The 13,139-nt window shown below is 41.2% G+C and overlaps 1 protein-coding gene across 5 annotated transcripts in view; it reads left to right on the forward strand.

Moving 5' to 3' along the window:
* Nucleotides 1-13,139, forward strand: part of GRAMD1C (GRAM domain containing 1C) — a 52,139-nt gene that overhangs the window by 24,790 nt on the left and 14,210 nt on the right. For all 5 annotated transcript variants that reach the window (XM_053935998.1, XM_053935994.1, XM_053935995.1 and 2 more), the window contains 3 exons: nucleotides 5,461-5,579; nucleotides 6,846-6,966; nucleotides 10,724-10,883. In XM_053935998.1, the coding sequence (XP_053791973.1) occupies nucleotides 5,461-5,579; nucleotides 6,846-6,966; nucleotides 10,724-10,883 (400 nt within the window). The remainder of the gene's footprint in view (nucleotides 1-5,460; nucleotides 5,580-6,845; nucleotides 6,967-10,723; nucleotides 10,884-13,139) is intronic.

Consider the following 13,139-nt stretch of genomic DNA (forward strand, 5'->3'; position numbering starts at 1 on the left):
ATTTAATTGTAACTTCATAACCATCTTGTCTTGAATCCAGCCACAATGCACTTTGTCTGTCACCTTTTGACTGGAACGTGCAACTGGAAGTAACCTTGCTTTCTTTCATTGTGCCAAGTTTGTCGGAAATGGCACTTGTTATTCAGTTGATTAGTTTGTGGTGCTGGAGGGTCAGTGTATGGACATTAAGGTATACAAACCTATCCTAGTGCTGGAACAGAGGTAACAAGCTTTGTACTGTTCAATATTAGTTTTTCTTGTGTGTTTCTTCTCTGTGGCACTGAAATGAGTGTCACATTAGGATCAATTTTACACTTTAGTACAGTGGCTAAAGGATAGATAAGAAAGCAGGAGGCATGGACTGCATGTAAGATGAGATTAATTAAGCCAGCAGGTTTTAGGAACCAGTGCATTAGAGTAGCTTGGGAACTATCTTTATTATTTCTATCAAATCTTGCTGTTAGCTTGCTTTCATCCTCACTGCAGTATGTTAAAATATGAATCTGTTTATGTGAATTTCTGCTTGGGGTTCTCAGTTGTAAAATGGAGCACAGTCATGAGGTGTATGTAGGGCTTTTTAATGTAGTATATTTGGAACTATTATTGAAACAGGATTTCTGTTAGGTTGAGCTCCTACTTCTGAAACGTAGTAATGATGTCTCATTCTCTGCTAGAATGTGTTGGAGTCACTTGTCAGCCTTCTTTAGGATATTCTTTACTAGATAAAGCTGTAGAGGGGCACAGTGGAGTTGAAAGTAGAAACTGAAGTTGCTGGAGCTGGATCCACTGAACTACTAGAATGGCAGCTGTCTACTGAACTAATACTAAAAGAGAGCTCTTGGTGTTTTCAATAAGTTTTGCTGTTTTCTGCCCACCACTCCAATGTCAGGAACAGCACATATTTGGAAAATGTCTCATACACCTATATATACACCCTGCCATGGTATGCAGTCCCTGAGTATGTGCAGTTTGGTGTTCCTGGCTTCAGTGATCAAAGGGGTGCCATCAGAATTTGTAAGGCTTTTGACAAAAACCAAATCTCACTCTGGAACCCGTTCCAAAAGGAGCTGGTTTTAATGTTTCCCTGGAAATAGCTAAATGCTTTAATGCCTGTGAATAGCTTGTTTGTATTCTGGAGCACATCTCCAGACCTGGAGATGACATCCAACTGTTAAATTATGGAATAAAGTTGTCATCAGAAGTATAACTCTGACTATAGGTGTCACAGTGCTGGTTTGCACCACCTGATGGTGAATAATCCCCAATTTTCAGGATTTGGATCCGGGGGACTGGAATCATATTTGCTTCAAATCATGTCAGTGCAGAGGTAATTTTCAGTCCCTGGCCTCTTCAGCACTTCTGGGCATAGATTTTGTGCTATGAAGTCTCACCTCTGAGGAGTGACCCGTCTGCTTTACCTGATACACCTTAAGCTTTCACCACCTGCAGAACTTGTCAGTGGGGTCAGCCTCATAACCTTTCCCAGATCTCCATCTGGTGGCCGTTCTGCCTTGTACCTCCTAAGTATTGCATGTCCTAGGTGGTTGAGCAAGTAGTCCTTTGACAAGTCTTCCTTTCTGTTAGAAGTGACTTGCACTGTGCAAGAAAACCAGTTGCATGCTATTCTGTGCCCAAACTTACTTCATCCATCAAGATGCTTTCCCCCAACTTTGCACCACTGCTCTGACAGGAGTCCTAGTCCCCTTTAGCTCAGTTACAATTTTGTAGTTCATGACTTCTTCAGACCTGCTCAGAATACACTATAATGTGTTTGGTGCCCTTCAACTTTAATTCCTCTACAAATCAGTGGGTACTTTCCTCTTAACAAGAGTCTTTCTTAGGCTTTTTATTCTTTAAATGTCCATGCAAATATATTTTTCTTTGAAGGAAAATTCCACTTTTTTTTTTTTACATCCCTATTGCAAAATGTGTGCAGAGTGAGTCTAGTAGGCTTTTGCCTTGGCATTGTGTTTTAAATGATCCAGCATCATGGAAAATAGGAATCATTAATGCAGGTCTGGAAGAGACATGACACCGGTCTTGATAAAACAGATAGCTGCTTCCACATCCACTGCAGCTTTCAATAATACTTCAGTTTCTAAAATCAGCCAAAAATCCTGTTTTGCAGTGGGCTTTCCAAATTGGCACAAGAAATTTATTCATAGCTGTTATTGACAATAATAGCAGTGCCATTCACAGTTTTGCTTTATTTTCCTAAACCTTATGGGTGTCAAATATCCCTCAAGTTTAAGGGAGAAGGAACAAATTAAAATGTAATTAGGCAGGTCATTCAAATCCCAAACAAACACAGCGCTCCTTATTTCTCATGGAACAAGATCTTAACTTAATCGGTCTCAATTCCCATGAGTCCTCTGCTTTAGAGTTGGATTTATTTTCCTATTGTTCTTCTTATGCTTTGCTGGGTAGAGATTTGCACCTGTCTCTTGAGATATTGTAGCAGGTAAGTCTAGAGGTGTGAGAAGGGACCAGAATTTCTGATCAGCTGGGCTTCTTGTGGCAAATATCTCCCAGGACAGCAGTTCTGCCTTCCCCAGCAGTTTCTCAGGGAAGGTTGTGAAAAGAGAGATGCTTATTTGCACCTTTGTGTACAAGAAGATGAATTTAAGAGATGAAAGAAGATTTGGTTTGATTCTGCACTTCATGTTTAGGCAATTAGAGGGAGAGTTTGCTGTTTCCCTCCCCTGTTCTGCAAACAGTCAGAGTTCTGTATCAGAGTTGCCTGGCAGGAGTGTGGTGTATGGTGAGTGCTGTATTTTTAGTCAACTTGTATGGCAGGTCTTGTTCTTATTTCTGCATTTGTCCATAGAGGCTAAAAATCATCAGCTTGGCTTCTGTTGGTGGTACTCTGTAGTATTGTTTGTGCCATGACACAGCTTTGTCTGGCATGAAGCAAAGTATTGATGATTTGTGCTCTGCTTGAAAAGACAAAAGTGTATCCCAGCTGCTTCTTGTAGCCTTTGTTTTTGACTTGGGAAAAAGCCAGTGTAGACCATCACCTTGAATGGGCAAAGTAATTAATGTTTGGATTTTGCCTTTCAAGCTTCAGAGCTTCTCTCAGCTGTCCTCTCAGAAGCAGAAGTCTGACCCAGAAAATGTATGCCTTTCTTTGTTTTCAGAACTGACTCTTTCTGATACAATAAAGCAAGTCTCGTTTGATCTTGGCTTGTGACCATTAAGAACTTAGTATATCTAGCTGAGCTAGGAATAATTGAGCAGAGTGCAAGAATCCTGTTTTAGAAGCAGAAGTTGGTAACATTGCTTTTACAAAACAAAAGGAAACAGCTTTATAGATTCCTTTATAGAAGCTGAAAAGCTTCTCTGCTTTCCTTGAACTATTGAGCTGACTGTAAAAGGGCAAACTGATTTGCCCATAGACAGAACATACCAGTGAATTTAATTAGCAACATTAGATCTGTGCCATTATGACTGGGAATCAAGCGCATTCACAATATTGGGCAACAGAAATGAAAATGGCTTTATTTCTGTCCTTTGATTCCTTAGTTGGAAGGTGGGCTAGCTAAAGATTCACCTCAGTCATATTTTGAAACCATGTAATGCCCACCCCTATTTTTGGCCATTTAATAATAAACAGCTGTAGGTAGTTATTTGTGGTTATGAGTTTATTGCTTCAGAAGACAGAATGTGTGGGGAAAATAAGGTCAGCTGTAAGTGGATGCATGTGTTTCAGCACTGCATTGCTGTGTGGAACAAAACCCCCATGCAGAGGGCGGCTGGCATTAGCTGCTATGACCCTTGCTTTATAGCTGTGTGTTTTGTGTTTTAATGTTTACTTTGCCCTCGCTAGGATTAAATACCTTGAAACTGATCTCTGCCAATAGGGTGCGTGTTGCCAGCTGCTTTCTGAAAAGCCCGAAACCGTGTTGTGCTGGAAAATACCCGAGGGAAAAACCCTTCCTCGTTTCCTGAGGAGGGCTGTTTGTCCCGGCCCTCGGGGCAGCGGCTCCGATGCGATGCAGCGCGGAGATCCCGCAGCGGGGGCGAGGAGGCAGCGGGACCACCGTGGGCCCTGGCCCGGAGGCGGCGACGGCCGAGATTGGCTCTGTCCCGCCCAGGGCCGGCGGCGGCTGCCGAGGAAGGCGCTGCCCCGGCCCCGGCGAGGACGGGGGGGCGACGCCGGCCGGGCCCCGGCGCCGCCGCCCAGCAGGAAGTGGGAGCGCGGCGGCGGCGGCTCCCGGCGGGAGCGGGGCTGTCCCGGGAGCGGCGCTGCCCCGTGGGACGCGCCAGGTGGGTCGCGGAGCGGGACGGGGCGCGGGGACCGCCGGCAGCCCGGGGAGCGCCGGGGCGGCTGCGGGCGCGCATTTACATCCTGAGCGCGGGTCAGCTCCTCCGTGCCTGTCTAAAATTGCGGTACTGTAACTAACACTCTTCAGGTGAAGCAAGCGGGTGGAGAGGATCATTTAAAGGCCCTTTAAATAATGCATGGGTATTTAATGTCATCATTTCATGCAAATAGTAAGCACTACTTGTGTTACTGCCTCATTAGCACAGTCCTGTTCCCTTGATCAATATGGATGGTGGCCGAGGCACATTTTCTAGTGTGGTGTCTTCTGTTTTAAGATCACTAGTATTTCTGAGCTCTGTTAAATACCAAAACTTTTATTTCCTTTCTTTATCTTTTTTTTTTTTTTTTTTTTTTCTTTTGCCCCCCTCCCCAGCCCTTTACAGCCGAGGTGGACTTTGAAACTCACTGCTTACTTTGCAGATAGGAGTGTGCCATACTACTTTCACCTCCAAGCTTTCCTGACGGTTTTAAAAGAACTTAAATATGTCTTGGTAGGTGTGGGAATTTGTGGAACAGGATAGAGATATTGTAGAGAAGGAGAAGACTTAGCTAGTCGTGAGTCAAGGTAATCCTGAAGAAAAGCAACTATTTTTTCATAAAGAGGATGCTGGTGATACAAAGAGAGGACCTCCTGTCCCACCTTGGTAAAGTGGACAGTTGGCTGACCGAGACACCAGTGTAGTGACTGAAATGCTAGCCTGCCGCAATTTGTAAAGTACTCTGAGCATCCTCAGGAAACATGTGGGTATCTGTTAAGCAGTTTGTTCAGAATCAAAGAGATAAATACTTACCTTGTGCCATAGCAAGTGAAATTCAAGACGGAGGTACCTTGAAGGTATCTGTGAAAATATTGGTGACTTGTGAAGAAGCAAGTAGTGGCTACAAGTGTGTTTTCTTAAATGGTGACTTTTCTTATGCCTGGTGTTATTGGTTGAACAGCAATGGGAGTGTGGAGTAGGCAGGAGTACAGTTGCCCAAAATGCTGAAACCCAATCTTGGAACGTGATACCTGAATGCTTTCGGTCCTTGTCAGAATTGAGGTTAAAGGCTGTGGCGTAATTCAAACTTGTTGCTGTTTTTCCTCCAGTGCCTTACTGTTCCATACCGTGGTTCTTGACTAGCTTGCTTTGTTTCAGAGGCTGACCAAGCAGGAATTCTGGCAGCTGGTGCACCAGAGCTATGGCTCTGAGCTGGGCCTGAACAGTGAGGAGATGGAGAGCTTCCACTCGTCGTCTGAGGACAATGGGCAGTCTCGGTAAGGAGCAGCTGTACAGCCTCTTGGAACACCTGGGGAGAAGCAGTGTCCTCTTTCTTAGAAACTCAGTTTCTAAAGAGCTGCTGTAGCCTTACCAGAATGGTTGAGCCTGTAGTGAAAGGATGCAAAGGTCTGAACTGCATAGACTGAGTGTGCATAAAAACTTACCTGTGTGAATTTTTTAAAATAGTAGCAATGCAGCTGAGGCCCCTTAGGAGAGAGGAAGACCTTGTTCTCCCTGGATCTGCTTGGGGACCAGCATAGGGTAGCTTAAATAGCAGCCTTTTCACATTATGATGCCTAGTCAGCACCTGTATGTCCTTGAACAGTTTGGAAGGTTTGAATAGAATGGAGCTATATTATTGTTCAGACACTTTTTTCTTTCCCTCCTGTGTGGAGACTGAAATATTGTTTTGCCTTTTTCTCCTGATATCTGAGGTCTTAGCTTATTTTTGTATTGTCCTCAGCTTGAATTAAGAAACAGGAATAATAATATGAAAAGCTGGAATAATTGTAATAATAATGATGTGTTTTTTTGAAAGAGTTGCCTTGATTTTTTTGAACAATTGCGAACTGATCTATGACCTGCCAGTGTCAGTCTAATAACAGCACTTTACATATCTCTGTGTAAATAAGCATGACTTCACAAAACTGAACAATGTTATTTGTCTCTTCAGTCCTGTGTTATCAGAGTATGTTTGTGAGAAAAATATCGAGTTCATTACAGGCTTCAAAAGATGTTCTATTAAATATTTTCTGGGGTTTTTTTTTTTGTTGTTTGATTGGTTTGGGTTTTGTTTTGGGTTTGCTTGGTTGTTGTTTATTTTTTTTTTGGTTTTTTTTTGTTTTTTTTTTTTTTTTTTGGTTTTTTTTTTGTTTTTAGCTTTTTTTTGTTGTTGTTGTTTGGGTTTTTTCTGTTAGAAAGTCACAACTTTGCAACTTTGGAATAAACGATGCAGGCAAAAATTTTCTAACACTTTCTTTATGCTTTTTCTTTCCAAATTAGTTATAAGCTGTATGTTTCCTCATTTCCCACAGCACTCTCTTGATTTTATTAACCTTATGATCAGAAGCTGAATGTTCTGAGAGGTGCCTGAAATGAGGAAGGTGGCTCGATATTAATGAGCAGTATGTGGGAAGAATGACTTGGTAGTTTTTAATGTTATCTGAACAGCCATGTTTTCAATGCAAAAATCACGCAAGATGCTTTCTTGGGTTTCTCAGTGCTTGTACCTTCAAAGATCTCTTCCTTTTTGGTTTGCACAGATCCAGCATTTGTGATGATTCTGGAGAAAGGGATGAAAAACTACCCAAAATGATTGGTTTAGTTCATGAGCCCACGCTTCAAACAGAAGGAGAGTCACTCAACAGACATGTGTTGCCAGGAGTAAGTGCTGACACAGCCTTTCTTGCTGTTTGTAGTTGATAAGCACATGGGCTTAACGTGTATTCTGTAAGCATAGGATGAATGGAGATTGTAACTTCCAAAGTCTTTGAGAAGTCAAGAATATTTCTTAATTTTGAAAGTGAGCGAAATTCTGTGTAAGAGAATATTGTTGGTATGAGCTTCAGAAGTGCTCAGTCACTAATTAGCTGCACAGCCTGGCTAAAATGCTGAGGCTTATGCCCTGGTCTGTTTTTTGTTTTTCCTTTAAAAACAAAATTTCTTGTTTCTTCTTATCCAGTTCCCATTGTGACCATATTTGTGTTTTATCCAAATGCTTTTTGAAAGTAATGCCTTTTTCACTTCCAGTGCTTTGTTGCTTATGCTATTTGTCATTTAAAAATATATCTCCTCTTATATTACTATCTCTCCTATACTTAAGGCTTTTTAAGGGTAGTTACATTTTGTCATCCTTGCCTTCAGTGGTCAGTTAGTCTGCTGTTGTGAATATATTAAACCTTTTTTTAATTCTTCAGAAGGAAGGGGAAAGCCCCCACACTTGCTATAATAAGGATTAATTTTACCTTGATGCCTTGGGTTAGTACAGCTGAACAACCATGAATGCCTCACTTGTGTTCACTCATGTTCTATGAATTTGTGAATGTGTTTGCCTGGTGTGAACAGCAAGTGCAATAGTGGTGATATCTGAAATTGGGCACAGTTACTGGGGCTCCTGTGTGCAGCTGTAGTCCTAAGAAGTTGCAGATATTTTCTCTTGGTTATTAGATATCCCAAAGGTCTTGGAAAAGAAAATAAACCGCTAATGCATTTTTTATAAGCTTCACTAGGGCTGGGTACTTACTCCAAATTTTGCTTTGGAGAATACAGGGAATGAAGAAAGGAGACTATTTTAATAGTTTTTACTACCCTACTACCCTGTGAATCTTCTGACTTCTGTCACTTGCTAAAACTGATCTGGAGGTTAAGTAGGATTTAAATAGTTTTGCCAAAATCCAAGTTAATGGCTAGAGACTCATATCCAGCAAAGAATATTGGTGTTTCTCAGATGTTAAAAACATAGTTACTTGTGTGATAGGTATTCCTCATGGAAACCCTAGCAGTATAAAACAAGATTTTTGGAGAGTTGTAAGGGAGGCCTGAGAGGACTGGGGATGCTGCTGGAATTTGGTCTGTTTGGGATAACTAAAAATCTACACAGGTAGCCTTAGTTTGCACTTGTAAGTCGTATTTGCACAAGAACAAGCCATTTAAAAATAATTGCTGAGCCTGGAAAAGAAGCCACACCCCGAGATGTCTCTTGAAGGTGCTAAATCTAATTTGGCATCTTGGTAAGGAGGAATGCCTGGGGATTTGTTCTGTAAAAATGCCAGGATTCTGCCTTGAATAAACTGCCTCTGAAAAGTCTTTTAATTATAATGTAAAAGTGCAGTCTTGATAAATGTGTAACTAAACTGTTTACTGTTTCAGGATAACTAAAATGCACAGTGATTTTGTTTAGCTGTATGTGTCACTTGGCATTACTCAAGAATATCCACAGGCTCAGGATTGCAGCATATTTTGTAGAACCACAAAGGCAGTAGGAGGGCACAGTAGTGCTTAGAATGTCTTTATCAGAAGTCATCACAGTGATGGCACAAAGCACATGTAACCACCTTCCCAAGACTGGAGGGCAACAGACTTAAACTCCCCTTTACTGCTCTGATAGACAAAGTAAGGCCCAAAGCTCTCATAAGAGGAAGATGGGAATAGTGAAGGGGTTGGGTCTAGTATTTGACTTATCTTGAAAAAAATATTGTCAATGGCTGTCTGTAGTTGATTGAGGCAACTCTGTGTAGCTCATCTGCCCTCTCAGTACATGTGAATGTGGGAGCCACCTTGTTGCCTGTTTTTGCAACCAACATCTTCCTTCCTCCCCTTGTAGGGAGGCCCTCCAGCCCCAGATCTTGCTGTTCACAGGCTGAAAACCAAAAAACCCTTGGCACAGAGCTTAGCACTACTGGACTAGCTCAGGAGATAAATGCACAATAGGGAATAAATTATACATCTTTAATTCCAGCTGACAGATCTTACAATCTTTACTCTTTAGTTTGAAAAAAATGCAGACTAATCCAAAACCCCATTAAATCTGTGTTAAACTTGATCAGTTATTACAAAAGCCCCAGCTTGAATCTCTTCTTCCATGACAACATGAAAAGCTTTTTTTTTCTAGGAACTGTTGCTTTTGCCTTCTGACTTGAACCTGGCTTTCCTGCTCTGCTCATGGCATAGTGAGCTGCTCTTATGCTGCTGGTGGAAACCCTGCTTCACTAGATCCTGATTGCTGTCAAAATGCTATGGGAGTTCCTTGGGTTTGTGCTAGATCAGTGTGTCAATTTTTGGGCTGTTCTGTCACAACTAACTCCTTTTGGACTTCCATTTCTATTGGTATTTTGATATTTAATGTTAGTTCTGTCCTAGATCCTGTTATGTGACTGAGTATAACTTATATGACAGCTTCTCTCAATAGGAGCATTTGTTAACTGATCTGTTTTTCTGATTTAGTCTTCCTTTATAATTTTTTGACCCTGAAGGAGTACTTTTGACTGTTTATACTGCAGTCAGATTTATGCCTGTCTCTGTTTTCCAGCCACCCACCATCTAATAGCCCTTAGTCGCACAAGAAAAGTAACAGGTTTTTATTTTTTAAAAAACCCAAGAAGTACAGGAAGTACATGATGACTGTTCAAGGAGTGGATGCTTTTGCTTTCTTGAGTCAATGCTGAATACTCTTTAGGGATGATGGTTTTGCAGATGAATCAGAACAACTTGGTTGAGGAGGCCTGATCGTATTTACTATGGTCCTTGCACTGCTCTTCTAGGGTCGTGCTGCTCTTGATCCCAGATGTTCCGCTGGAGGCAGTGGGGTCTTGAGGAGAGGTTTAGAATGAAAACTGATTCAAAGCTGGTAGCCAAACCTTTTGGGTGACATTTTTAGATACACAAACTTTGTCCATGCAGTTTCCCTGGAGTTTTACTTCTTTAGGCGTGCAAAGGCATACATGCTTAGCTGACAGTTCTTGTTTAAGGTTAAGAGCTGCATCATTGATTCAGTGACTGATGTTCAGAGGGACTTTCTTCCTGCTTATATATTGGAGATGGCAAATGATACTCCATTGCTTTATTTGTGGGAAGTAATATTTTATAAGTAGGATGGCTCTAGACAGTATTTTAAAACTTCTTTTTTCAAAGGGTGCTGGCATAGTACAAAATAAGAACTTTTCAAATATGTAGTTGGGGTAATCTAATCTTGCTGAAAGAGAGAAGCACCCTGCCTGTTTCATTGCGCTTCCCCTCTGGGTTGTTGGACCCTTGCTAAACTGTTAGGAAAAAACTAACCTGATGAACGTAAAGTAAATCTGTGTAAGGCTAATGAATTTATAAATGCTAATGTCGAATCAGGGAAAGGACCCAAACTGTGCAGATGGATGCAAGGGGACTGTCCCATTTAAGGGAGCTCTTGGTACCAACAGTACATACAAGTAAGTCTGTTTCCTGTTACCAGAGTTTAGTAAAATATTTAAATAAAGGGAAGAGAGGTTTGCTAGGGTAGAGGAACAAGGGGGAAATTAGTGCTTGATTGTGTGGTAATTGAGCAGATAGAACTTGTGGCTAACTTTGTATGGCTGTCTTCTTTTAGAGTAACTTTTTTTTTTTTTTTAATGGTCTCTGCTGATATTTTTTCTGCTCTTGGTTGTTTCAGGTGGAGGAGTCCTCAAGTGAGAAGCAAATAAAGAGTCCTCTTCCATCTTCAGAAAGAAAACCTGCTAAGCTAGTTAGGAGCAGGTCTCTAGAAAAGTCCTTGGACCTTAATGAGAATGAAAATCTTCCAGAGAAGAGCAGTGCTTCAGATAGTGAAGAAGGTAAATCTCTTAACAGTTGGGATCTGTAAGACAACATGACTTTGGTGTTCCATCTCACTTGTGGAGGAAGTTAGAGAACTTTCTGATCTTATGAAACTTGTTTGCTTATTTGCTTCACAGAATTGCAGCAAAAGCATTTTTAAAATCTTCGTTTCTGTGGGGGAAAAAGAAAGTTGTTGGGTTCTGTAAGACAACATGACTTTGGTGTTCCATCTCACTTGTGGAGAAAGTTAGAGAACTTTCTGATCTTATGAAACTTGTTTGCTTATTTGCTTCACAGAATTGCAGCAAAAGCATTTTTTTAAATCTTCGTTTCTGTGGGGGAAAAAGAAAGTTGTTGGGTGTTTAGAATGAAAACAAAGAAATTGTGGTTTTCTTTCTCCCTTTTGGTGGGTAGAGAGTTGCCAACACCTTAAACTAAAAGTTTATTGACAATAGGGTGGTGCTAATTTCAAAGATATTTCTTTCCTTTGTTTGTATTTCTTGGAAACTGAGGGGAAACATTTCAGGCTGTACTTAAGTTTCTGAAAGATTCCCCCAACCCCCCTTCTTTACACTTACACTTTCTTAAGGCTTATGGGCTTCATTGTTATTGGTGGAGCAAGCTGAGGAACTTACTGAAAGCCCAGGGTTTCAGGAGAGTATTGTGCATATTCTGAATCTGCTCTGAAGATGAAAAACCTGAATGGATATCTTGCAGCAACTTTCATTCTCTGTGCTAATGGTATCTTAAATGGATCCTAATATACCAGCCTCATATCTCACATCTCATTACCCAATACCCGATAGAAGAAACTCAGGTACGTGGATGAGAGACTTGTGCCACTGTCTGTCAGTGCATGTCCTGTGGTCCCACAGTAGTCCCTGACAAATTCTCACTTGTCTATGGTGAGATTTTACTTAGCCTGGGGAAGTTTTCTGTGCCAAAGGGCTGTAGTTGTTCAGACTGATCACTGAACTTTGGTGGATATTCTGTAATATCTGAATCTTGGATTCTGTAAATGTCTTTAAAGTGAAGTGTGCACAACCTGTATTGGTTCCAAGGTTGTATGGTGGGGAGAAAATAAAAGACGGAAGACCCCAACAGTAGTGCTCAGTAGCAGCTGTATATTTCTTTCATGTGCAAATCATCACTTGTTGGCAGGAATAGAACAGTTTAGTTAATTGAAGGCAGTTCTTAATCTCGCTGAGAAATTTTGTGTCTTGTAGTTTCAGAGTTGACAACTGCAGTTGTTTGCAGGTGTCATTACGGGGGGGATTGTTGAGATGTGCAGGGAAGCTTTCAGAGTTATGGATTGAATTGGCTGCCTTCAAGTTGTGATTTTTGCCTGGGGATATGCTTATATTAAATTACCTTGGCTGTTGCTCCCCCATACTGTTTCTGTGTTGGCTTGAGTTCAGATTCAACTCAATGCATGTCAGGCATTATAATTTTTGTGAATATACCTACTTAAACAGGCCATACTCCTACACACTTAACAAGCTTCACAAATTAATTTACTCTTTCGCAGGTGTATCTGTTAGACCAGCAGAAAGTTCTTGCCTTTGGATGTTTCCGATATTTTGCAGCTTTCCTATCTTCCTATTACTATATCTTTTCTGTCTCTGGATTTTGTTTTTTATGGAGAAGGTCTTTGGTGAAACTGATTAAAAAGTAGTCCTGTTGTCTTTCCTGCTGCTAGTTGCCTAAACAATAGCAGTAAATATTCCCTGTCATGCCTGCATTAGTGATGTTGAATAAATAGAACATATTAAACTGGAGATATCTCTTTAATAAAAAGACAACTGACTTTATGCTGCCTTTCTTATTTCTCTTCCCTCCCCAAGACTAGTCTTTTTTTATTCAGAGCAGGATTTTCTAGACTCACAACATTAATCTTTTCTCTCAGAATCTTTATGCTTAGATTTTTTTCTTCTATTTCTCTGTCTGTTTTCTGTTGCAGTTGCCCCACACTCTTACAAGGTGAATTCCTTCATGCAAATGAAACTAGCTTTCCTACATGGCAAAGGTTTACCCATGCGAATAATTTCTCTTGTGTCCTCTGGCTCACACTCAGGCTGCCCATGGAGGTGTCCTGGCAAATAAGGTGAGGGGCAAGCTCAAGACTGTTGTTCTTCACGACATTAATTCCCTTGTCCTAAGCAGTTCTCAACTTGGGGATGGGGGGGTCTGAATCCCAGTGTGCACCACTGGCCTATTGACCTGCATCTTGGTGTTTTTGTCCAGTTTCATAAATCAGAGTATAAATCCAGAGC

Source organism: Vidua chalybeata, chromosome 2 (assembly GCF_026979565.1).
Source record: "Vidua chalybeata isolate OUT-0048 chromosome 2, bVidCha1 merged haplotype, whole genome shotgun sequence".
Lineage (NCBI taxonomy): Eukaryota > Metazoa > Chordata > Aves > Passeriformes > Viduidae > Vidua > Vidua chalybeata.